This window comes from Paramormyrops kingsleyae, chromosome 24 (genome assembly GCF_048594095.1).
Source record: "Paramormyrops kingsleyae isolate MSU_618 chromosome 24, PKINGS_0.4, whole genome shotgun sequence".
Lineage (NCBI taxonomy): Eukaryota > Metazoa > Chordata > Actinopteri > Osteoglossiformes > Mormyridae > Paramormyrops > Paramormyrops kingsleyae.
Genome location: NC_132820.1, coordinates 5,291,141 through 5,313,512, shown reverse-complemented (window position 1 = coordinate 5,313,512; position 22,372 = coordinate 5,291,141). Strand labels below are relative to the sequence as shown.

At 40.6% G+C, this 22,372-nt stretch overlaps 2 protein-coding genes across 3 annotated transcripts; one reads left to right on the top strand and one right to left on the bottom strand.

The window, feature by feature from the left end:
• Positions 1-1,815: 1,815 nt before the first annotated feature.
• On the top strand, positions 1,816-8,977 carry stc2b (stanniocalcin 2b). The gene is made up of 5 exons (XM_023796917.2): positions 1,816-2,154; positions 4,434-4,576; positions 4,873-5,084; positions 6,055-6,325; positions 6,473-8,977. The coding sequence occupies exons 1-5, from the start codon at positions 2,013-2,015 to the stop codon at positions 6,587-6,589; spliced, it is 885 nt and encodes a 294-aa protein (XP_023652685.2). The 5' UTR covers positions 1,816-2,012; the 3' UTR covers positions 6,590-8,977.
• Positions 5,042-21,753, bottom strand: bnip1b (BCL2 interacting protein 1b). 2 transcript variants are annotated; one of them, XM_023796919.2, is made up of 6 exons: positions 21,559-21,753; positions 21,231-21,323; positions 20,114-20,205; positions 18,774-18,878; positions 15,831-15,949; positions 5,042-5,172 (listed from the first exon to the last, which is right to left on the bottom strand). In XM_023796919.2, the coding sequence occupies exons 1-6, from the start codon at positions 21,625-21,627 to the stop codon at positions 5,042-5,044; spliced, it is 609 nt and encodes a 202-aa protein (XP_023652687.2). In that variant the 5' UTR covers positions 21,628-21,753. The 2 variants fall into 2 exon arrangements, with proteins under 2 accessions (XP_023652687.2, XP_023652686.2); XM_023796918.2 differs by lacking the exon at positions 5,042-5,172 and adding an exon at positions 13,879-14,852.
• Positions 21,754-22,372: the final 619 nt, after the last annotated feature.

Genomic DNA, 22,372 nt, shown 5'->3' with positions numbered 1-22,372 from the left:
TTCCATGATGATGCCGCGGCAGTTCAAGTTCAAATTTATTGTCATATGTATTAGAAATGTAAAGTGAAATACTTGTGCTCTTGCTCTCTCTCTACATTACATAAAAACATACAATAAAAACCTGACAATAAAAATCATATAATAAAACATGTTTCCAATTGTAGCCTAATACAGTGAGTCCGACTGTAAGGTGCTTGAGCCTCATTATAGCAATGAGGTACTTGATCTGTGGAGGTGCTGAGTGTTCAGCAATCTCACTGCCTGGGAAGTGAACAAGCTGTTCCTCGTACGTGTGGTATGTGATTTAATAAACTTGTAGCATTTCCTAGATGGGAGGAGCGAGAACAAGGCATGGGCAGGGTGGCTGTTGAACTTAATAATATTTGTGGCTCTCTATCTGCAGCGGACGGTGTAGATATCATGGAGTCATGGTGGTTCAGTACAGCTGCTGTTTTCACAGTCATCTGTAACAGTGTATAGTCTTGTACAGTTAGACTGCCAATCCATACTGTAGAGTATGTGACGCTTTATACTTTCTATCGTGCAGCGACAGAAGTTCGCAGTAGCTTAGGTTCCGATGCCAAAAGCCCTGAGGCGCCTCAGAAAGTCAAAGCACAGTCTCTGTTGAGATGTAGTATTAAGTGATCATGTAAGCGCATCCGTAACGTGTCAGAAAGTATCGGCACTCTCAACAGATGTCCCACTGATGATCGGCGCACGAGTTGCAGGAGAGGCGGAACGAAGATCCCAGTGTGACATGATGCCCCACTTACGCAGAGTCAGGTGTGATGGCCAGGACAGCTTCACGCTTATGGTCATGCTGAACGCGGCCTCATGGACCACGAAGACCTGCCAGAAAGGTCACAACAGACGGCCATTTCCCAGGTCCCCACAAAGTATTCCTACGTGTAAGGCTTTTTCATAGAATATTGCCTTGAATAATCCTTTTCTTTGAGGATGTCCATCTTGATAATTATCCTTTAGTTCCACGGCTTTATGTTCATAACGGAATTCCTTTCGAATATGCGGTTCACACAGTCTAACTGCCATATTGGGATTGAGGATTTGTGTTTATGGTGTATAAAATTCACAGATACTACACACACACATACACACACACATTTACTACACTTTCAGAAAAACTGGTAAAAATGTATACCTTCGCTTGTCACTGGGGCTGTACCCAGTTGTACCTTTAAAAGGTACAGAAATGGACTCTGAAGAACATCCCAAAGGTACAAACAGCATTTATGTGCCATCAACGGTACAGAAATGTTCCCGAGTCCATTTCTGTACCTTAAAAAGTACAATTACCTACAGCTAAGGGTACAACTGGCAGACCCTTGAGGGTACAGCCCCAGTGACAAGAAAAGTTACTATTTACTCTTTTTTCCTGAGAGTCTAGCTTGTTTCCCTAATAAAATCCCATGTTTCCACACACGTTATTAACTATTATATATTTAGCAATTTCATTTGACTAACTGGATTTTACCGTCATGCAATCGGTTACAATTATGTGCGGTAACAGATACGAAGCAATAACGGCTCAGATCAAAACAGGTCAATACAGGGTATACGTGGCGAGCTTAATGCCACATGTCATGTGAAGCTATTCCAGTAACCCATGAGAGAAAACACATAACCAGACCACTAATGCCACCCATCCAGAGGCCGACGTTCAGTCAATATTGGTAGAAGTTTTACTACGATCACGCCCCCGCGAAATAAGCGTGGCCGCCCGCGCCCCTGATTGGTCGCGGGCCACGACTAACAAAACCTACCGAACTCCTTCATTAAAAAAAAAAGGAGCGAAAAAAATGACAACACGGCTTACAGAAATATAGGCAGCATCCATCCCGGATGCATGCTCACTGTCTGCACTGTCCTGGGAAAGATTTGCAACAGCTGCAAGTTCATGACAAACGAGGAGCGGAGTTTATTTAAATAAATACACATAAAATTCTAATTGCCGCGTTTTAGAAGTAGGTAGCATTTCCTCACAAGCAAAAACGATGATCGTACAGTTTGTTCTCTCCCTGGCCGTTTTGTCGGCCGTTGAACAAGCGACTGGGACGGATGTCCTCGATATTCACATGAAGCCACAAGAAAAACTCGCAAGTCAAGCGAAGGGACGAATTTCTCTGCAGAACACCGGTAAGTTGAGACCACTTCCTAAATGCTCATTTAATGGAACTGTGCAGAACATCTGTAAATTACCTGCAAAAAAAAAATTCTTCGTAACAAGTGTGAAAAGTGTGACCAAAAGAGTATATATGCACGTATAGCCTATATGTATAAACTTTTGCTTGTAGACATATAATACAGCATGGAGACATTTTATTAATCCACAACATATTAATCTCAGATTGCTGCAATATATTATGAACGGTATGATATTCGAGCATATGTGCAGAGCTTTCTTGTTGTAACAGTACTTAGCTATATATATAAGTGCAATGTGTCAAACCAGAGGAGTTTTTAGGTATTGAAAAGATCAGGGTTCTAAGTGAAGTTTACCTGGGGATTGAATTTTTTTTCTTCTTTGAAGAAAGACTGGCATCAGGGCTAAAATACCCAGGGATAGGCTTAACGTGCAGGGGGCTATAGCCCCGAGTGATCGGACCTAACGACGCCCATGCGTCATACATCATACATTTCTGTAGTCAAAACAGAGCTCTATTAACAGGAAAATGTCTGAGAACTAAAGCGTAAATAAGGTCTAATAACATCCAATAACAGGCTGCGTCTGAGTGTAAGTTTGCTTAATATTCAAAGAGTTCATCACAGCAGTGTGCAATGCAGCGCGCGCGCTACCACTGGCTTGTAGGGGATCCAGGCACATTCCCGTACAAATGCCAACACAAGCAGCGCTAACAGCGGCTCGCTTCTCCCCTCGCATGAGTCCCTTCAGCCCCGAGCCTCGTCCACAGAGGCTCTTTTCTGCTGACAGGTCGACATTTACTGGTGGGTTACGGCCAACTCAACCTACAGATGCTCGAGTTGGGAGTTATTTTTAAGCACTTGTGTGTAATTAGTTTGTACACCTGCGCCGGGCTATATATGGACTATTTATCATAATGCAAACTTTATGCGAACTGTATTTGTTTTTCATTTGCGAGCTTTCTAAAATAAACACGCGTCTGCCTCTCCCGGTTCAATAGACGCGTTAATAGGGAGTCCGCCACTTGTTCCCCACACTTCGTCGCTACAGTATGTATGAACGGCGCTTTACCTTAACTCTCAAGATCAATGTGTTGGCGGGTTTAAAATAAGCGCCGATTTCATTTCGTGCGAAGTAACACTTACCTTCCCTCGGTGCAAGTGATCTATACCTCGTCAGACCGTTTCCAAGTGATTTTTTAGGAGTTTTTGTGGGGGGGAGGAATCCTGTCACACTCACATTTTCCCAAAACATCTGATGTCCATCGACTTTTATACACTGGCCGAATGGGACTGAAACAAGAAATTAAAATAAAAAAGCCGCATTGATACGTTCTAAGAGACTTTTCCTGATCACGGTAATATAGGTTAAATTGCATTTATAATCGTTCGGAGGAAGACGATCCTCATTACGCCGCAATGATTGGCCGCATTCACTGCGGATCTTGACGAAATTTCCCCCGAACCCATTGAGAAATTAATTCACCCTTTTTCTGCTGGGGGGCACTAAGCAACGATACTTCCCCTTTTAATCTGTACCTAAATGTGATTTCTTTATTTGTTTCGTAGTGAATAACCTAAACTGGCTTTAAATCACTTCCATGCATCCTCACTGAGAATCTGTGCACACGCTTGAACCAGGTTATGGGAATCAGGGCATGTTAGGGATGTTTTAAGGATTGTGGCCGATGTCCCATCAAGATGTAACTCAGACTTTACCAGTCAAAACGAAGCAAGTTTAAAAAAAAAAAAACATAACCTAACAAGCAAATGAAGGACACTTACCAGTCAGTGCGCATGAATTACAGTAAAAATGTACACTTTGTAATAATCAATGACAAGCCCATAGCCAGAATTAAATTTCATGTGGGGTCCCCCTTGATAGATTTTGCTATCCAGGGTGGGGGGGGGGCTATATGTGCCTGATTGATGTATAAGGTTATGAATTACCTGTAGGCCGATAAAAACCTAGATTCTCCTAGCATGTCTTTATCGAGGGGTTTGATGGGTGTGTTTGCACACTCTCACAGTATCACACAAGTCACCATTCATTGACAGTTAGGTGAAATGCTGTCTCTAAAGATCCGATAGTTTGCGGTTGTTGGATTATTGTGTGCATCCTGGCCAGAGGGGGTCGCTCTGCCCTGTGCCCTAATCTGCCTAGGATAGACTCCAGGTTTATGCAACACTGCAGTGGATGGATGGTTGGATGGAACTAGAAGTGTGTTTTTGAGCTCTGGATTTCATCGCCTTCTGCAACATCTCATTAACAGCAGAGATCCAGCACTGTCTGCTCAGCGCTGGGGACGTGGGCTGCGCTGTGTTCGAGTGTTTTGAGAACAACTCCTGCGAAATAAACGGCCTGCAGCAGATCTGCATGACGTTCCTCCACAACGCCGGCAAGTTCAACTCACAGGTATCTGACCCCATCCGCCCCCCCCCCCCCCTCCGGCCCCCGCACGCACTTTGGGCCAGTTTAAAGTCACAGCTGTGGGCTTGAGCCATTGTAACCTGAGAGTCAACTTTTCCAGAACATTCCGTCTAGGGTGAAAAGGGGAAAAAACAATCACAATCTTAACGCATGATTTTATTCTCAAACCACTTGCAAAGGACATTTTTAATCTGCAAAAGAATCCTTTCTTGAGCGAGGCTGTGTTTATGTTGGGTTTTCTTTTATTAGTTGTTTAACACACTGGCTTGCGGTTTGCACAGGGAAAGTCCTTCATCAAAGACGCCCTGAAGTGCATGGCTCACGGTTTGAGACACAAGTTCAGCTGCATCAGCCGCAAATGCCTGGCCGTGAAGGACATGGTGTTACAGCTGCAGCGCGACTGTTACGTCAAGCACAACCTCTGCTCCGCCGCCAAGGAGAACGTCAACGTCATGGTGCAGATGATTCATTTCCAAGACCTCTTCTCCAAGGGGTAAGTGTGAAGTCACTTTCAAACCAGCATGGTGTTTCCTCCAAGCTTCTACAGGTCAGGTGACCACCCGATGACCAATGACGATTTTCTATACACAAGGATATGTAAGGTTTGATTAGAACCAACTAGGTTATAACATTTTGACAAACCGAGGAATATTCTTAAGTATAACATTGACAACGTGACACCCACAATTAGTTTCACATTAAAGCTATTTATTGCCATCTGTGCAGTGGCTTTACAAAGAAACTTAGTTTACTCCGCTGACAAGGCAAAAACGACACAGTAGGTAAAATATACATATTAATCACAGATGCAAATATTAAGGAAAGAAAAAAAGAAGCTAAAAATGTAAGATATACATATCTACATATAATATACATAAAATATTAAGTAACACTCAGTGTGCCTTCATAATGCATTCATAGAACATTCATAAGCAGCAGTTAAGTATGCTTTCACAACTATTATACATCAATAACAAACATTATAGTAGTGTAGCATACTATAGTATAGTATAATATTATAGTAATGTTTATTATCATATAATGTCTTTATTAATGTATACTGCAACTGCTAAAGCATGAATGTTCTACGAATACATTATGAAGGTGCACTGAATGTTCTATGAGTGCATTATGAAGGTGCATTGAATGTTCTATGAATGCATTATGAAGGTGCACTGAATGTTCTATGAATGCATTATGAAGGGGCACTGAATGTTCTATGAATGCATTATGAAGGGGCACTGAATGTTCTATGAGTGCATTATGAAGGTGCATTGAATGTTCTATGAATGCATTATGAGGGTGCAGTTAAAGTAAGATATTACGAGATATTAAGTATACACATAAAGATCGATAGAGAGTGGGCAGCAAAGTCTAGTGGCTGGAACTTTGACGTGCATGATTGTGAGCAGGTGACCTTTCCTGGGATTCCCCCTCTTGAGTGTCTCACCATGGTCACGCAGGCCATACGTGGAGCTGGTGAACATCTTGCTGGGCTGTGGGGAACTGGTGAAGGAGGCCATCACCCGCAGCGTGAGGCTCCAGTGCGAGCAGAACTGGGGGGCCCTGTGCGAGAGTCTGAGCTTCTGCTCGCTGGGACAGCCGGAGCCGCAGACGCCGCCCACACCCACCCCCGAGCATCTCCGACACACCAGGGACTCCCAGCGCCAGCCGCACCCATCAGGGACGCACAGCAAGCGCTCCGTGGCCCCCTGGCAGGGCGATAGGGCGAAGGTAGGCAGGGTGGGCTTCCCCCGAACCCCGAATTTGGGGAAAGGACACTTCTCCGCAGAGGCTGCTCGCCAGGCGGCTGCAGAGCACAAAGACTTCCGAAGGTGAAAAATGGCGGCCGCTGATCTGCCCCCGTCTCCGTCTTCCCAGACTCTAGACTGTCTCTGGCCCACCGCCCGTCCAGTGCTGACCGGAGACAGACAGAGGGACAGAAAGCAGCATGGCACCCAAACTCCACCATCCAGCACTCCCAGTCTTTACAACTAACTTCACAGGGTTGGCGTGACGACACGTTTTTGTCATTTAAAGACCAACTTTCCATTTTTAATTTCATTATATTAATATTAAGGGGCCGTATACTGCAGGTGCGCATTGAGTGTTATATTATATTTGGCGAATCCCCAGCCAGGAAAAGGGGGACTTTTATTTTGACAGTAAGCTTTGGATAATAGGCAGTCAAACAAAAATGCACTGCTTGGTTACATGACTTGCAAGTTTATGATTTCAATATATGTCCAAGTGATTATGAACGTTATGTAGACTCCCAGATGTAAAATTATATGTACAATTATATATTATGCATATCTGACACTCAGATCGGGCGGTAAACAGACATGGTGCAGAAATATTCAGCTCCTTGAATTTAAGCAAATGGGAAATGAGCTGCAAAGGATTGTGGGTGTCTGTCTAGGCTGCTTTGGCCCCTGTACCTGCTGCAGGCGTCTTTATTTATTGTCATTATCATCAAGATACCCATAAAAATGTAACTTATTCTTCAACTTTAACCTAGCTAAAGTCAAAGTAATCTGATAGTTAAATAAAATCACCCTTCCGAATATTTATTTTTAAATCCTACTTTAATATATGTGCATATATCTTTTTATCCTTAAACAATATGTGAATAAACGCAAAACATTTGCATTTTTAGTAAGTATGCAAAAACCATAACTTCGAAGAGAAGCACAAACTGGTCTGCAGACACGTGTCATATATGGTTTTGAGATTTCAGGTCCAGAGAGTACAAGTCCAGACCAAGGTTTTGTTTCAACCAACCGGTTGAGTACTCTGTGACTGTGACTCTTTATACTCAACTGTTTGGTTGAAACAAAATCTTGGTCTGGACTTATACTCTCTGATGTTCTTTTATTGTTTCTGTTAATGCTAGACATGTTTGTGTGGCCATTCTGACCGCAAGCAAACCGTACAGAACTGGTGTCACCCAGTTTGGCGCATCTGACCATACAATATGAACCTTTGCGGCTTCATTTGCCGCCCTATTAATAACCTTATAGCCTTACAGATGAGATCTGACATACAGTATAGCACCTGACCACCGACTTCCTCGGAATTCAAACATGTGCGCATGCGTGATTACGGTTACTGAATCACACCAGTTGGACTAGCTCGAGGAACCCTAGAGCAAACTAATCAATCCACTATAGGGTTGTCAGCTCTCACGCATCTGGCGTGACACTAAGACTGTCACGCAGGCGATCTTAGGGATAATATATGATTCCATTATAAAACTAAAATTAGCTGCATCAAAATTATGGGGTAGTTTGCAAACCCTATACAGACCATTTACAAGGTAATAAAACTGTTACATGCATTTAAATGCGTGTGCATATGAGCGCAGACTTTCCTCGAATAGAAAATCCCTCTCCATCCAGCTGACCGAAGCTGGCAACCCTGTCACTATCATCCGCGCACACAATCATACGTCTTTAGAATCGAATTCAAAATAACCTTACCTCAGGTCACATCCAGAGCGCGGCTTTTCAGTAAATCTAAGCCGCATTGATCAAAGGGGTCTATCAGTACCAGACTTGTATAAACTCTATAGACATTTGTTTTATAGGCATTTCTTCTTCTTTTTTTTTTGACAAATACGGACTTGACCCCAGTGTTGTGTAACGCCGTTCTGTTTACCTTCCAGGCCGTGTGCGTTCCTGCCTTTTGCACGGGGTGCAGTTTTATTATTATTATTATTATTATTATTATTCAGTGATACAGCCCCTACCTCACCTGTCTGACGACGTCTTAACGAATTTCGCTGTCGAATTCTGTGTCAGCTGACCCAGATTGACCCGAGAGCCGTTATTGCAAACGTTATGCGTACCGAGACGGTTCTCCGAATTCCAGGAACGGTATTGGATGAGTGGGAGGTGGAGTGCGGCGCCCCCTGTGTGCCGTTTTGGGTCGGTGCATCTCCACAGCCTCAGGCTTTGGGTGACATCTTAAGCAGCAGACGCGATATTTCAGTATTTTGAAAACAGTCAAACTTTTGCATCATGAGAGCAAAGTTTTTTCTTAACGTTTCACAGCATTGCTTTTTATGTCCTAGCTGGTATGTCTTTCAACTCAGTATTCACAGAGAAAACAAGTTGATGTAACCCTAGATCTTGTATATATTATTTTAATAAGTTAGATAAAAACCAGTTTCATTTGATTTTAACAGGGTATTAAAATCTGTTAATCCCTTATTTGTGAAGGTTTCTGTTTGTCTATATGTAAATGTTTTTTTTTCATTTTTATTTTCTATATCCTTCAAACGGATTACGACGTTCCATATTCACATTGCGGCTTGGATGATCAACGCAGTCAGCAAACTTTGTTTTGAAAATCAGGTATCATTTTATAAAGATGTATGACTTAATGAAAGCAGCGTTTGCTTCTTTTATTATAATGTCCTGTGTGATTTCAAAGGCGCTTCTTGTAGGCTATTCAGTGCTCCTACCTACTGCTGGACTCACATTTCTGCAAATCTTTAGCGTTCGGTAATAAGAGAGCGTCATTTGCACAATGGAAATTAAGACACTTAGCGGCACTCATTAAAACACACTAATGAGATGATCAGCTGGCTGGAAAACGAGCTTTCAGCTGTTAGGAGCATAAGAATTGGCGCTTCCCTCGTCTGCGTGACGGTAATTTCGTCATCATTACACGTCGCTGGCCGCACGTGCGAATCCATCTTGTGTAACGAGAAACTTCAGTGGTTAGACGCGGCGCTGCATCAGAAACCATAATATTACCAGAGGGGGAAAAGGATAATGACCCTCGGGATAAACAAATACTGTCATCTTTTTTTACGGCTGTAAGCAGTCTGCCCGACTATCCCTGGTCAAGGAGATCCTATTCTAGAATAAAAGTATAGGCCTAATAATTCTGTGTCCACAATATTGCAAATGTGTAAACAGTCGATAAAAGTTAATCTCAGACTTTCTTCTGAACAGATAAAACCGACCTACAAGGTGTGGCTATGACTAAATAGGTGGGGGAAAAAAATAAACCTAGGAATATTTAGTCACGCCTAATTAATGGAAATTTTTCGCTTTGCTTTACACTCTTCTTCAAAACCCTGCAATTTGGTGATATTCCCTATAAGAGGGAATTTTCATTTCATGGTGAAGTTACCATCTAGAAACGCCAGGTGGCGACGTTAAAGAAGCGCAGCACCAAAACCGCAGGAGACATTCATTGTTGCCATTCAGCTGCTGTAAGAAATGCAGATTTTTCAAAGCTGTTCGCGCTGGGAGTGATGCCACGCATCAAGGGCATGGAGCTGCTTGATTTATGGATTGCCGAACAGCTAGAGGGAAAGTTAATCACTGGAGACATGCCCTCCATCTTTAAGAGAGAGGTGTAAACGTTAAAGAGCCAAAATAAACAAGATACCATGATTTTAAAGGTACCGTTTGCTAATTGGGGGAGAAGATTAACTGTATTAGGTGCCCAGCAGTCGTCGCAGAGCAGATACATGTAGATGGAGTATCTGTTTCCATAGCCTTGACTTGCAGAAAGATAAGATTAACTTTATTAGTCCCGCGAAGGGAAATTTAGGAGTGAATAGGGCCCATAATTATTTTGCTATGCCTTTATGGGAGTCAACGCATGCTTCGGGGTTATTGAATCATCGACAGTTCCTTTCAGTTGAAATAAAGGCTTTTACCTCTAGTGTAAAGCAAGCATTGGCAGACAAATCCTAGTTTCTAGGCCCTCGATGAGTCCTGATCTTACATTAAATTGATAGCTGCGAGTATTCACGTTGATGGCTGCGCTGGCGGTACAGTCTCTATTATGACGTCAGTCAATTGTTTACTCTGATTTCAAATTATTTTCCACTGTAGACTTCCAGTTGAGCGCGACTGACCTTTTTCTTTGAGAGCTGAGTGATAAAAATTCCTTGGCGCCAGGACAGGAGAATCCCGCCACCCAGAAGAGAAAATTGTAGCGTGAGTCTGTTTTTGATAAGAATATAAAAGCGTGGGGTTTCCGCTTCCGGCTTTTTATATGAACAATAAGCTGTTGTTCGCTCCGAACAAAGCCAGACAAAGGAATGTAATGGTCCTCTATCTTGTGACACCGCGACCCCGTCTGGATAAAGCAGTTACTGAAAACGGATGTATAAAATCCGGTCTTTCCCAAGAATCTTAGACGCACTCCTTTGTTTCTCGGGTAAAACGCATTGAATTAAACATTTTTTTTTTTGGTGAATGAACAATCCACTTTGCGTCGTTCTCTCATTAACCCATACAACAAAACCGGAACCAATAAAATAATTTAAAGAGTATATATAACACTACTCGCTGAAACGGTTATTTAAAATGATCTCCAAAGCGCGGTGGATTTTTATAATTATTAATCGCAAATATGGACATGCACTCTTCAATATCAATACGCTATATCACCAACAACAACACAACAGCAACAATAGTAATGTATTTACACGTACGTCTTTAACAGCATAGGATACTGTGGCTATAACTGGACATTTTCGTCAATTTCATAAAAATGTGTAAGACTGCGGCAATTTTATTAGATTATATTGGTGGTTGCCTATTGTTATTTGGCATTTTTATTATTAATACTGTAAAATGTAAAATTGACAGTGATTAAGGATTATTTTTTGGTGATAGAAAAATTTAAAAAACCCCAAAACGGCTTTGTGTATTTCGGAGTGTTTTCGTTTTTATACGGATAAACTTCTGAATCAATTTGATGTTAAAAATGTCGATGCGCTTTAAATATGAAGTCCTTAAATAAAATTATTGTATATATTTATATTCTATTTCCTTATAAACTGAGCAATAATGAGTATCGAAAATCATTCATAAATCGAATTACAGCCGTTGTAGCCTATACATACAAGTGAAGAATACTTATGATCGACATTTACCTTAAATTATGACGTGTATTGGCATAGATTGATTAAAAGAATAACCCACGTAACAATTTTAAATCACCGTATGCAAATTGCTTTAAAAACACTTTAAAAACTTTAATAACGCTTAAAATATACAAATAACTCAATAAACCGTTTATCAGTCTTTCAGACGAGGAAGGAACTGCATGGAGTAAAACATCCCGGAAACAAAAGTATCCATATTTTTAATTTAATACATGATACATAATGTGACACGCAATATTTATTCTTTAATTTCAGGCTATTAACTTGAATTAAAATACATGCATTATATAATCATTACACAATAAGTTGTGTGTAATAAAAAAAATAATTTAAGTACATCGTTTTCAAGATTATGTCGAGCAACGATTAGAAGATATTTAATTTAAAAAGTGGTGTAGATATATGTTCATGCAGTTGACAAGAGTGATTAATTAAATCATTCCAAAATCTTTCATACAAATAGATACACAGAATCCATATCGTTCATTAATGTCAATATAGAAGAGCGCATCTCGCGATTAGCCGACACAATATTCATTCGTACAGAATCGCTGGTGTTTTCTCGCAATTGTACATATAGGCCTAAATGTTTTACTTAAAAACTTACAATCGCATGCCGATACAGAGCATATATGTGTATACACATGGCTTCTTACGCACACAGTATGGTAATATTTAGTTTTTATTTGAGTTACTTTGTATTAAAAAGTAAGATATTAAATCTCACTTGTCAGGTAAATTAAACCCATTCATGGGGAGGTAATCAGTAGGCCCACCAGTGCAGTCTAACGTGCACTGTCGTGTGCATCACGATAGTTTCACGCACTGCTTGGTTAAAGCCGTTCTTTGGGGGTGTACCTAACACGCGCAATTTTATACGTAAGAAATATGATTTACTAAAATTGCTAAATTGAAATTTCATTATCAATTTAAATGTTTAATGTATAGCCTACTGGAAAGGGGAGAAAATTAATAAATTAAATTTCGTATATTAAACCAATATGTATTTTCGTAAGGTATAGTTAGTATCAAAGGTGAGCATTACTTAGATAATTAAATAATTATATAATTTTGCATCGAGCTGTATCTGACGTTTTTAAAACATGCGTGCAAATGTTTAGGTTCAGTCTTACAAGATAGACAACTCAAAATATTAGGCTACACCAATGTATTATTTTGAAGTTATTGCTTGGCTGTAAAACAACTAAACGCCTTCCCGGGTGTCGCACGTCTTATAAAGAATTAAGTGATTTGAATGAGTAACTAAAACTGACATGAATCCGGGAGTAATTCATTTTTACTGCATTTAGGCTATACGGCATGACGGACGCGCTTCGAAATCATGCACTCTTAAAATCCTATGACGTCTACAGTCCTTCAAATTTCTTGAAATCCAACTACAAAATTTTATGTAAATTACAAATATTTATATTTTAGCTGCAAATGTCCATTAATACAACGTAATAAGTGCCATATCTGATAGCCCCATCTTAAAACAATGTACTTTAACGAAAAGAAATTGTTTTTATAACGGAGGTCCGTTTTATATGAATTACTGTCAGAACTACGGAATTGTGATGAATACAGTGGGCTGATGCACTTTCGCGATTGTTCCTGTAACATAAGTGAAGTAGAATTCGTTTTAGTCCACCGTCTAAGCGAAGTTCTAAACCACAGGCTTATTATTCGTCAACGTTAAACAAATGTGATTAAATTCACTGCCTCAGCGAAATATTGTGATGGAGCAAACGAGTTAAATGACCAAAAAAGGCCGAGTTGGCAATTTAGAAGTAGGCCTTCGTGATTTTTTTAAGAAACGGCGGAGGAATCTGAATTTAAGATTATATAAATTCTATATTACAAAATAAAGTCGCGGTCCTGCGCGCACGGAATTGATTCATTACTTTAGGTGAAAACCAAGTAATTTTTCGATTTCTACATGACACTTCAAATTAGAGTTGTTCAGAATCAGACCCCAAGCGGTCCTGTCTTGTGACTTAACAACCATCTGTCAAACTGTCATTTTCAATTCCATTCTACACGAAGTTCCCTGGTTGCATTGCGATCTTTTATTTACTGCAAGTCTCAGGATGGATGGATAGACAGATTAATTCGTTATCTATGTATATCGTATCAATTTTACCAAAATATTTTAATAGCAGAGTTTGAAAATTAATTATAAGTTATTATACTTATTTAATACGAGGACGCGGAAGACACAGATAACTCATGTTACTTATTCCTAAATGCTGAAGAAGTCGCGGTCATCAGCACGTGTTCTAACCTTCGGCTTCCACTATTCGTTTAAATAAAGTGGGTTCCAGTGTCAGACACACAACATTACAAATACGTGGTTTAAGACACGGTGTATAGACAGAGGAAACATTTATTATTTAACTTTATATGTGAATAGCAGGATAGAACACTCTTACAGCTTCTGCATATACTTTATTTGATTTGAAAAATACAGCGCAATCAGCATTGAGAGAATAAATATTTATATAATTATTTATAAAAATGTGCACATATTCGATTTCAGCCAATATTACTGGAACGGTGACATCATTTATAAAGTGATTTCACACATTCTGTGCATATGGCACCAGCATGTCTGGATATCTGAGGCAGAATGGAGGCTGTGGCTGCCTCAGATTTAGTGTTTAAACTGCATCTCGTTGGCTATGCGACATTTGCCGGCACCCAAGAACAGAAGCAGTGTTTATAAATGCAAAATGAGCACAACACTCCAGCATGCCGATTGGTTAAACAGAGGACCTGCCCAAGATGGGAGAAATTCAGAGAATTAAGTCCTATTTGAATGTCAAACAGGTATCCAAAAACGGATCAAAGCTACACAAATGAACAAATATTCAATAAGTTCATTAATATACTTCAAATGGAAATTAACCACTATTGCAAAGGATTTCTTCCATTACTAATTCGATCAATGACCAAGGTAAATAAATCATTAACCCGGTTATTAATAATTCAAGTCTTAACCAGAATATTACCACAGGGACATAACATTACTTCGTTTTTAAATATATGGCATTGTTTTTAAAGAGAGGTACTACATTATTACATTTTTTAATTTGTCATTTTCTCAGAAGAAAAATATCCGTGACAGGTGCAATTGGGCATTTGATTACGAAAGGGGAGTCAGTCTTTTCTTCAGAATGTACAGAACCGTTGCCAGAAAAAGGAGCAGAGCGAGGAGGATCTGCAGCCCGTCAATCAGATCTTGCTGACTGCACCTGGTGAGGAGGTTGGTCACCAAGTGCAATGCCCCCGTCACTGACTTAAACTCTTCATTGGTTTCTGTCAGTATTCTAGAAGAAGTGGCTGGGAGGAGAAAATGATAGTGTGTGACGGTCTGAAGTATCTCAGATACTTAGGGACAAACTGTCATTTCAATATATTCAAACCTCACAGGGTGATCTGATCGACGTTTACAGAAACGACACTGACGGACAGACATCATGCAAGTAAATGAGAAGCTTACATTAAAGACTAACGAGAAGAGATCGTTTTTTTTTTTTTTTTTTTAAATCCATCAGCATGTATAAGCATTTTAATTTGACAGAGGAACCAGGGACATTACGGTTTTGCTTCAGCTGCAAAATGAACCCTCTTCACCCAACACTTTTTAAGAGATTATTGCTTGTTTAAGAGACACAATATGCTGCAGCTCCATCTGAGAAACTGTATAGGAAAACTGAGAATAAATCTATGATTATCTATTTGAAAATTCTGAACAAACACAAAAGTATGGAAACAACAAGGGAACCAACAACTTGTCATCAAATCACCTGCGTAATTCCCAGCACCAACCCATAGAAGACCAGCTCTGATCAGAACGGCGCTCAGTCTTTGTGATATGGTGATATTCACCATTTAAGCTTGCAGACTTACAGAGGCTAGACAAAGGTTTATTGTGTGAGCATGCAGAGAACAATATTTAAGATCTGAATGTTTGTAAAGACTCAAAAACACAATCCAGCTTCAAACGGCTGGTCCATTGGCCATGAATTAATACAAACTAACGATACGCTTTGAAAATCATTTCTAAACAATTCACTGGTGAGAAAAATATATGAGAGAAAATGTACAATGAAATGTCACAGAAAATTTTTTTGCAACTTGGGCAGAAACATCCAATTAAACACTTTCCTGATTTTATCAAAACGCAACAATAAGATGCATTTAAACAAGTCCTGATCTATTGGACAACAAAATGCAGCTGTAGTTTCTAAGCGTTTGGTGTATTGTAGCTTTAGTCAGAGATTGGCAGCCCAAAATATAACATAGAAGGCCACTTACCCAGAGTTCCAATGGTCTCCTCACTCATTTTAACCTGCTGTGACATCATGCGTGTGACACTCATTAGACACTCGGTCATGTGACCGGCAGTCTGGGCTACACTCGCTTTGGTCATCTTCCTGTTAGAACAAAAAAGCCGACTTGTAACATGCCTGATTCCGAGTATTTGTGCTTCTATGTTCTCCTGCAGTTTTTGCCGTTTTAGTTAAGATTTTGGCGACTGAGGTTTCAGAAAGGTTTTTCCCTTCAACCTTTGGTTAGCAAAATCGAGTTCACGTCCCGTCTCCGTATGTCCGTTTCTGGACCATTCCCAAAATCTATCAAAACAGCATGACAATCTTAAATTTACAACCACACATTAAAAATGTATATAGACACATTAAAATAAGCGCCTATTGTACATATAACAGGGTACCAGGGAGGGCACACCTCCACTACAAGCGATTTTCATTATATTTCTTTAGGAGATGCTTTTATCCAAGTACATTTGAGAAAGCAAGACCAGACAATCCCTGAAGTAATTATGGTTAATGGCCTTGCACAGGGGTCCAGGGGTGAAATTCCTCTGCTAACCATGGGGTTTGAACCAGCAAACTTCTGATCTTGGGCACAGTCTCCCAACCACTCCCAGCCATGCACCACGCCCACTCCACGCTCCTCCAAGCCAGAATCGAACCAGCGACCGAGGGCTGTCTCTCATTATGCTTCTGCAGACCTCCACTCAACCAGCTAAGCTATCAAAGGGGATCATTTCATTTTCACTATGAAAATGCAGACCTCAAATGCAATGCAATGCAATACAATCCGAGAACACCTTTGAACACTGCAACAAAAGTGAATACACCTGTGATCTCCAATTAAGACCATTTCAATGAACAGGGTCATAAAATGACCTGCAAACATCACAGCGGTCACAATTTCTGTGTAGGCTGTGTCAAATGCAGCATGGCGTCACATGGTAAGGGACAAGTAAGAGACCAGATTGTGAGACTTCATAAAGATGGGAATGGGGAAAAAAAAAAAAAAGTACTGTATTAGTAGCCTACTGAAAATACGCAAAACGCACAGTTTCAGCAGTGGTTAGGAGGTACAGGAAGACGGATACTACGAAGAACAGAAGGTGCAGTGGTCGTCCTTTAAAATGACGGCATGCACAATTTGCTATTTGCGAAACCTTGCGAAACCTTGCGAAACAGACGGACAAGTACTTCGGACCCGGCACAAGAATTATCTATAGAAATGTGTCTCGGCGACTTCTCTCGAAGGTACAAAGGACATTACATGAAGTTAGCCTCTATGGACGGTGCCCAAAAAAAAGAAAAATGCTGACAAAACAACATACAGCCGCAAGATAAAACTTTGCCAAGGAGTATTTCCACAGTGAAACTGAATATTGCGAGAGCATTCTTCGGTCAGATGAAACCAAAATAAATGTATGTGGATCAGACGGGGTCCGGCATGTTTGGCGAGGCGTAAACATTTGCCCGGATGGCAATTTTTTGGTGCTATACGAACGTTTACTTGGTAGTACGCCTGAAATATTCATCAGAGGCATTTTGTGAGGCCCAAAAGTTAGTAATCTGTATAAATTCGGTGTATGCAGTTATACAGAGATGTGTTATCATGCAGTGCTACCAAACACACTGCAAAAAAATAATAATCACAGCAGTTTTTAAAAAAACAAGAGCGAGAACTTTGAACTGGGCCAAGTACGTCTCCTAAACTGAATCCATCAGAACACTTCTGCGTTATTTTAAAGCGGAAGGGAGAAGCGACAAAACCCCTCCAGCAAAAAGCAGCAGAAAACATTAATCTGTGAAGAAGAAAAGTCTCCCCACAGATTTGTGCGAGAGTAGCATCATCCATGCCCAGGAGGTACAAGTGAGTCATCAAAAATAAAGGCAGAGAAAAAAGAAAATGTGGAAAAAAAAAATGAGAATGGAATGTCACTGATTTAGGGTGTACCGATGTTTATTGTTGTGGGTTCTTAAATAGGGACCTTTCCTTATTTAATTAGTCAAATAATTATGTCTCAAATTAATTGGTTTTATCCTTATTGGGCTTTGGCTATAAATAAATAAAAATGTATTAAATTCAGGGGATTTGTATTTTCTTACCATTTCAGTGATACTGGCCAGGAATGTACCTAGTTTTGGTGTACACTGTAAGTCGCTAATACTGTTAGCTACCATGCTTTTGAGAAACGTAGCCCAGCATGTCCAAATGGATTTCCAAGAGGGAACCCATGACAGCGCAGGGAATCGACCCCGCAACCTCACGGTAAGCCGCAAGGCCACAGTGCTACCCAATGAGCATCTACCCCCTTCCCATAGCTCTTTACAACAACATTTTAACAAAGTATGACAGGGAACAGTATCATTCACTCAATCAATCAATCAATCAATCAATCAAGGTTTGTTTATGTAGCACTGTTTTAACTACAAGGTTTAAAAAGTGCTTCACAGGCATTTCAAAAAAGGGGATTTAAAAATAAGCATAACAATATGCACAGGAAAAAAAAATCATTTTTCATAAATATTTAAACAAAGTCACAAGAAATGCAGGAGCTGAACCACCCACATTCTCGGTAGGGGACTTTAGATAACCTTCCCCGGTCTGACACCATCCTCTCTGGTCCTCGTGCAAGGGAACACGAACCCCTGCCACAGTGGGACCCAAACCTAGTGTCATCTGAGGGACTCGAGCCCCAGAGTATTTGGGGGAGCAATCCCTGGTTGCCATCGACAACAAAGGGACCTGAACCCTCCTCTTACTCGTGCTACACAAACACTAACCCCTCCCACACCGGGCACCTCTAGGTTCTAACCTCGCCGGGCACTCTAGCCCCTAGTAACACTACAGCAAAGGAGGCAGAAAAGTGAAAACACACAGAACGCAGAGTGGGAACTTTCCGGAACCAATCGGACATGCAGTCGCAGGTACCTCAGCCGCAGCGGGACGTCGGAACCGCGGAACAGCTCCTCCTGCTGCCGCCTGTCGATGGCCATCCTGCACGCCAGGTTGGCTTTTCTCCACGTCGTCTGGTCTCTGCGAAGAAATGAAAGACAGAACGAGTGAACGCAGCGTCCTGCCACACTCCGACCCTGACGCGCTCACTCCGTTTCCGAGAACTGGGCTAATCCACAGGTATCCCATCTCAGGGGCTCTGGATCCGAGGACAGACCACAGAGTTTGTCCCTGCAAGCACCCTTTGCAAATAATAAATGCACCAAAGACAGGATCTTACACGCAGCAGACCGTAAGCTTACTCACGAGATGCACATGAACTTAATACAGTTCTGGATTAATGTTCATACACTGCACTTTACTCATTGTCTACTCTAGCCATTCCTTTTATTTCATATATTTGTACTTTATTCAGCCATTTTTTAAATTTATTTTACATATTTCATATTGTACTTCTGCAATTCCTAGTTAAACATCGATTTTCACGTTTTGTGAATGCCTTTGTTTTATTGTAGCTCTGTTACATGTCTGGCGACAACATTCCCCGTGTACTTATGTACAAAAGCCAAATAAAAAAATCTTAATCTTATTTTGTATCGAGCATATCATTTAAATAATACTGCATTACGCATTTAATGCACATACAGATCCTTGGAACATACTATATCCTTATTTTTTGTGGTGTAACTGATCCGATTAATATGAATGGAAATCAGTTGTTACTTGTGTTTTAACAAGTTTGAAATGGATCTGAATTAGTTATATGGCGGCGTAATTAGGCAGCCTGGGCGTTCTGGCAGTGGTGATGTCCAGTTCGGTTCCAAACCAGTTGGCAAACCTCTGATGATGCGATTGCAATGAACAGTAAATGGATGACTCTCAATTGCCCTTAGTGTGTAGTAGAGTAAATGAATGTGCGTGGGTTACAATGCCCTCCAGTGTACTGCCTGGGCATGTAAGCTGCCTAGAAAATGTTAGAAGGGTTAATTTACATATTTAAATCAGCAAACAGAAGGCAAAGTCTTAAGGAACGTTGGACAAAAACATCTTAATATAAAATGTGCCTGTATACATTTACACTAACGGATGTGTGAATATCAAACCAGCGACCTGAATAGATATAGCGGACTGTGAGAAACACTCACTCCCTTGTTTACATCTGCAATTCTAACGTGAACACGTGAGGACACAAAATTCCATTACTAGCTATAGCAATCAGCTCAATCTAAAGGGGCCATAAACACCTTCTCTCATTGGATAGCAGCAGCACCTTTCAAGTGAGAGGACCAATGAAAAGCCACGAAGTGCCACGTCACCTCAGCAGCTGCTTCCGGTAGCCTTCCGCCTCACTGAGCATGGCGAGTCTTTCGGACTCCTTGTCTTGCTCCTTACCCGTTTGCTCCAGATCCTGTGGAAAGGAGTTTTGAAAATAACAGTTCATGAACTCAATACGTTTGACCACTAGTATTTATATGACGCGCGTACACGCAGTACCAATACGAGAAAATCTGTCACGTTAGTTGAGAATCCATGGGGTGACCACAACTGATCAACAATTATAATAAAGTGGCTGGTAGAATTATACTGGTCACAAGGTTTAGGAGCCTTGCATTAATTAGATAAAGCATTGAACGCTCCAAATACTGGGCAATATGCGAACAAAATAATGTGTTTTTCTAACGGAAATCAACGGAGAACCAATACCAGTATCACACCTTCGTAACTGGGTAAGTGCACCGTATAAAAGCGCATTTTTAACTTAAACTCAACGCATCATCTCCAGTAACGAGGCTTTTTGTTTAATTATCGTTTCAGTGCAATTTTGGAGAATTTTGCCAGGAAGTAAAAACCAGTTAAGGGTCTAAAGAAAGCCAAATATTGTCATGGAGTATTAAGCAATCCAGTTTTTTCATGCAAGAGCAAGATCATTAAAAGTATCAGTTGCGATTAATGTTTAATTGCATACACTATCTTAAGCGGAACAAACATGAGTGTTAACTGCGGGTCAGGGGTTAAAATCGTATTCAACAAATTAGGCCTACAGTTAAATGCAAATTAGCCTTAGTGAACTTTACATTTGCCTTCACTGTAATTCCTGACACCTATAATGATACATATAACTCCAACTAAACGCTAATTTATTTTGTGATGACGGCACTCAGTATTTTCAACAATGGTTATATTCCGATGAGGCACCGGGATGCGTCAAACGGCCATTTAATGTTTCATGGACGCTTATCGGATGGTGATACTGCCGAACTGATCGCAAAAAGGCCCTAATAAAAAGGTTAAGTACGGCTATATAACAAATTCGTCCACATATGAGCCCAAATTATATCTATAAAATAAGACGCCTGGTAAGTATATTATGTGTCCAACTCGCAATCTTAAATACAAATTATGGACCGCAAACCAAATATTTGCTCCACTGACCTGAATCCGTAGTCTGAGTTCAGTGATTTTCTCTTTAACTTTTGAGTTTAGATCCATGAGTTCTTCGTGAGATTCCGGAAATTTCCTTATATCCTGATATATGGAAAGAATACATCTGTACTTTATGGGCAGTTAATTATGAAATTGGATCTAAGGAACTGCGACAAAGGATTTTTTCCGCTTTTTTGTAGCGCACATGAATTACATAACATGACTTGCACAGTTCACGATGCCGGGGGGTCTGCAGCCAATGACCCGTAACAGCAGAAAAAGCAAAAAAAAATGGAGATATTGCTCCCAGACATGGCCGCGATGTCCTGACGCTCACCCTTATAAACGCTTTTAGCTCCAGATCGGACCGAATTAACGGCACCCTGGGGTCTGTAGGAGCCGCCATATCGGATGTACGGCGAGCGACGAGTCTGCAGCCCAAACGCCTTTGAGTGAATCTCGGTAGGATTCGAAGTATCTAACGAGGACTTCAAAAGCAACCGGTAATGATGAACTGAAACGTCCTGCAGGGTGAGCCAATGGAGGTGTGTATATATGTATATGTGCTGTCCACCGACACTGGCAATGTAGTGTCATTTTCTTGCAGAAGACTTCCTTTACTGATATTTATAGTCTTGAACTACGCATGATTTTGAGTGTGAGGTTTATACAAGACGGAGACCCATGTAAAAAGTAGTTGTTATGAGCTGGCAAGTTGTTAGTTAGTCTATTGTTAATCTACTTAAAACAACTTAAGTTTTCCGTCCCGTCGTCTATCCCTATGACTAATATCCCCGAGCATTTTAGCCCAGATGCCAATCTTCCTTCAAAAATAAAGTCAAGCCTCAGTTAAACTTTTCTTAGCTCCTGATCTTTTTAATAGTTAAAAACGTACTGTAGCGGACGTTCTAATATCTGGAATGATGATCAAATAGTAATATATAAAAACGAACTTAAGTATAGGCCTGATGGAAAGAGACTCGGCATGAAAATAATTTTAGGACCTGTGGCGTTGTTTATATATTTAATTAACTGTTAGCCAATCTACCTTTTCGTCCGTATTCTGTTGCGTTGAACGGTTGGGGTGATCTTTTAATCGAAAGTCTATAAAACTCGATTATGACAAATCTAGGCCTATTATGGGTCAATCA

What these genes read in the sequence shown, in the direction of transcription:
- bnip1b (XM_023796918.2), bottom strand. Translation starts at nt 21,627, where the DNA reads ATGGCGGCTCCTACAGACCCCAGGGTGCCGTTAATTCGGTCCGATCTG. An exon ending in AGCTAAAAGCGTTTATAAGG is followed by an intron (nt 21,324 to 21,558) that starts GTGAGCGTCAGG and finishes TCCATATATCAG; the next exon opens with GATATAAGGAAATTTCCGGA. An exon ending in AACTCAGACTACGGATTCAG is followed by an intron (nt 20,206 to 21,230) that starts GTCAGTGGAGCA and finishes TCCTTTCCACAG; the next exon opens with GATCTGGAGCAAACGGGTAA.
- stc2b (XM_023796917.2), top strand. Translation starts at nt 2,013, where the DNA reads ATGATCGTACAGTTTGTTCTCTCCCTGGCCGTTTTGTCGGCCGTTGAA. An exon ending in AATTTCTCTGCAGAACACCG is followed by an intron (nt 2,155 to 4,433) that starts GTAAGTTGAGAC and finishes TCTCATTAACAG; the next exon opens with CAGAGATCCAGCACTGTCTG. An exon ending in GGCAGGGCGATAGGGCGAAG is followed by an intron (nt 6,326 to 6,472) that starts GTAGGCAGGGTG and finishes CCGTCTTCCCAG; the next exon opens with ACTCTAGACTGTCTCTGGCC.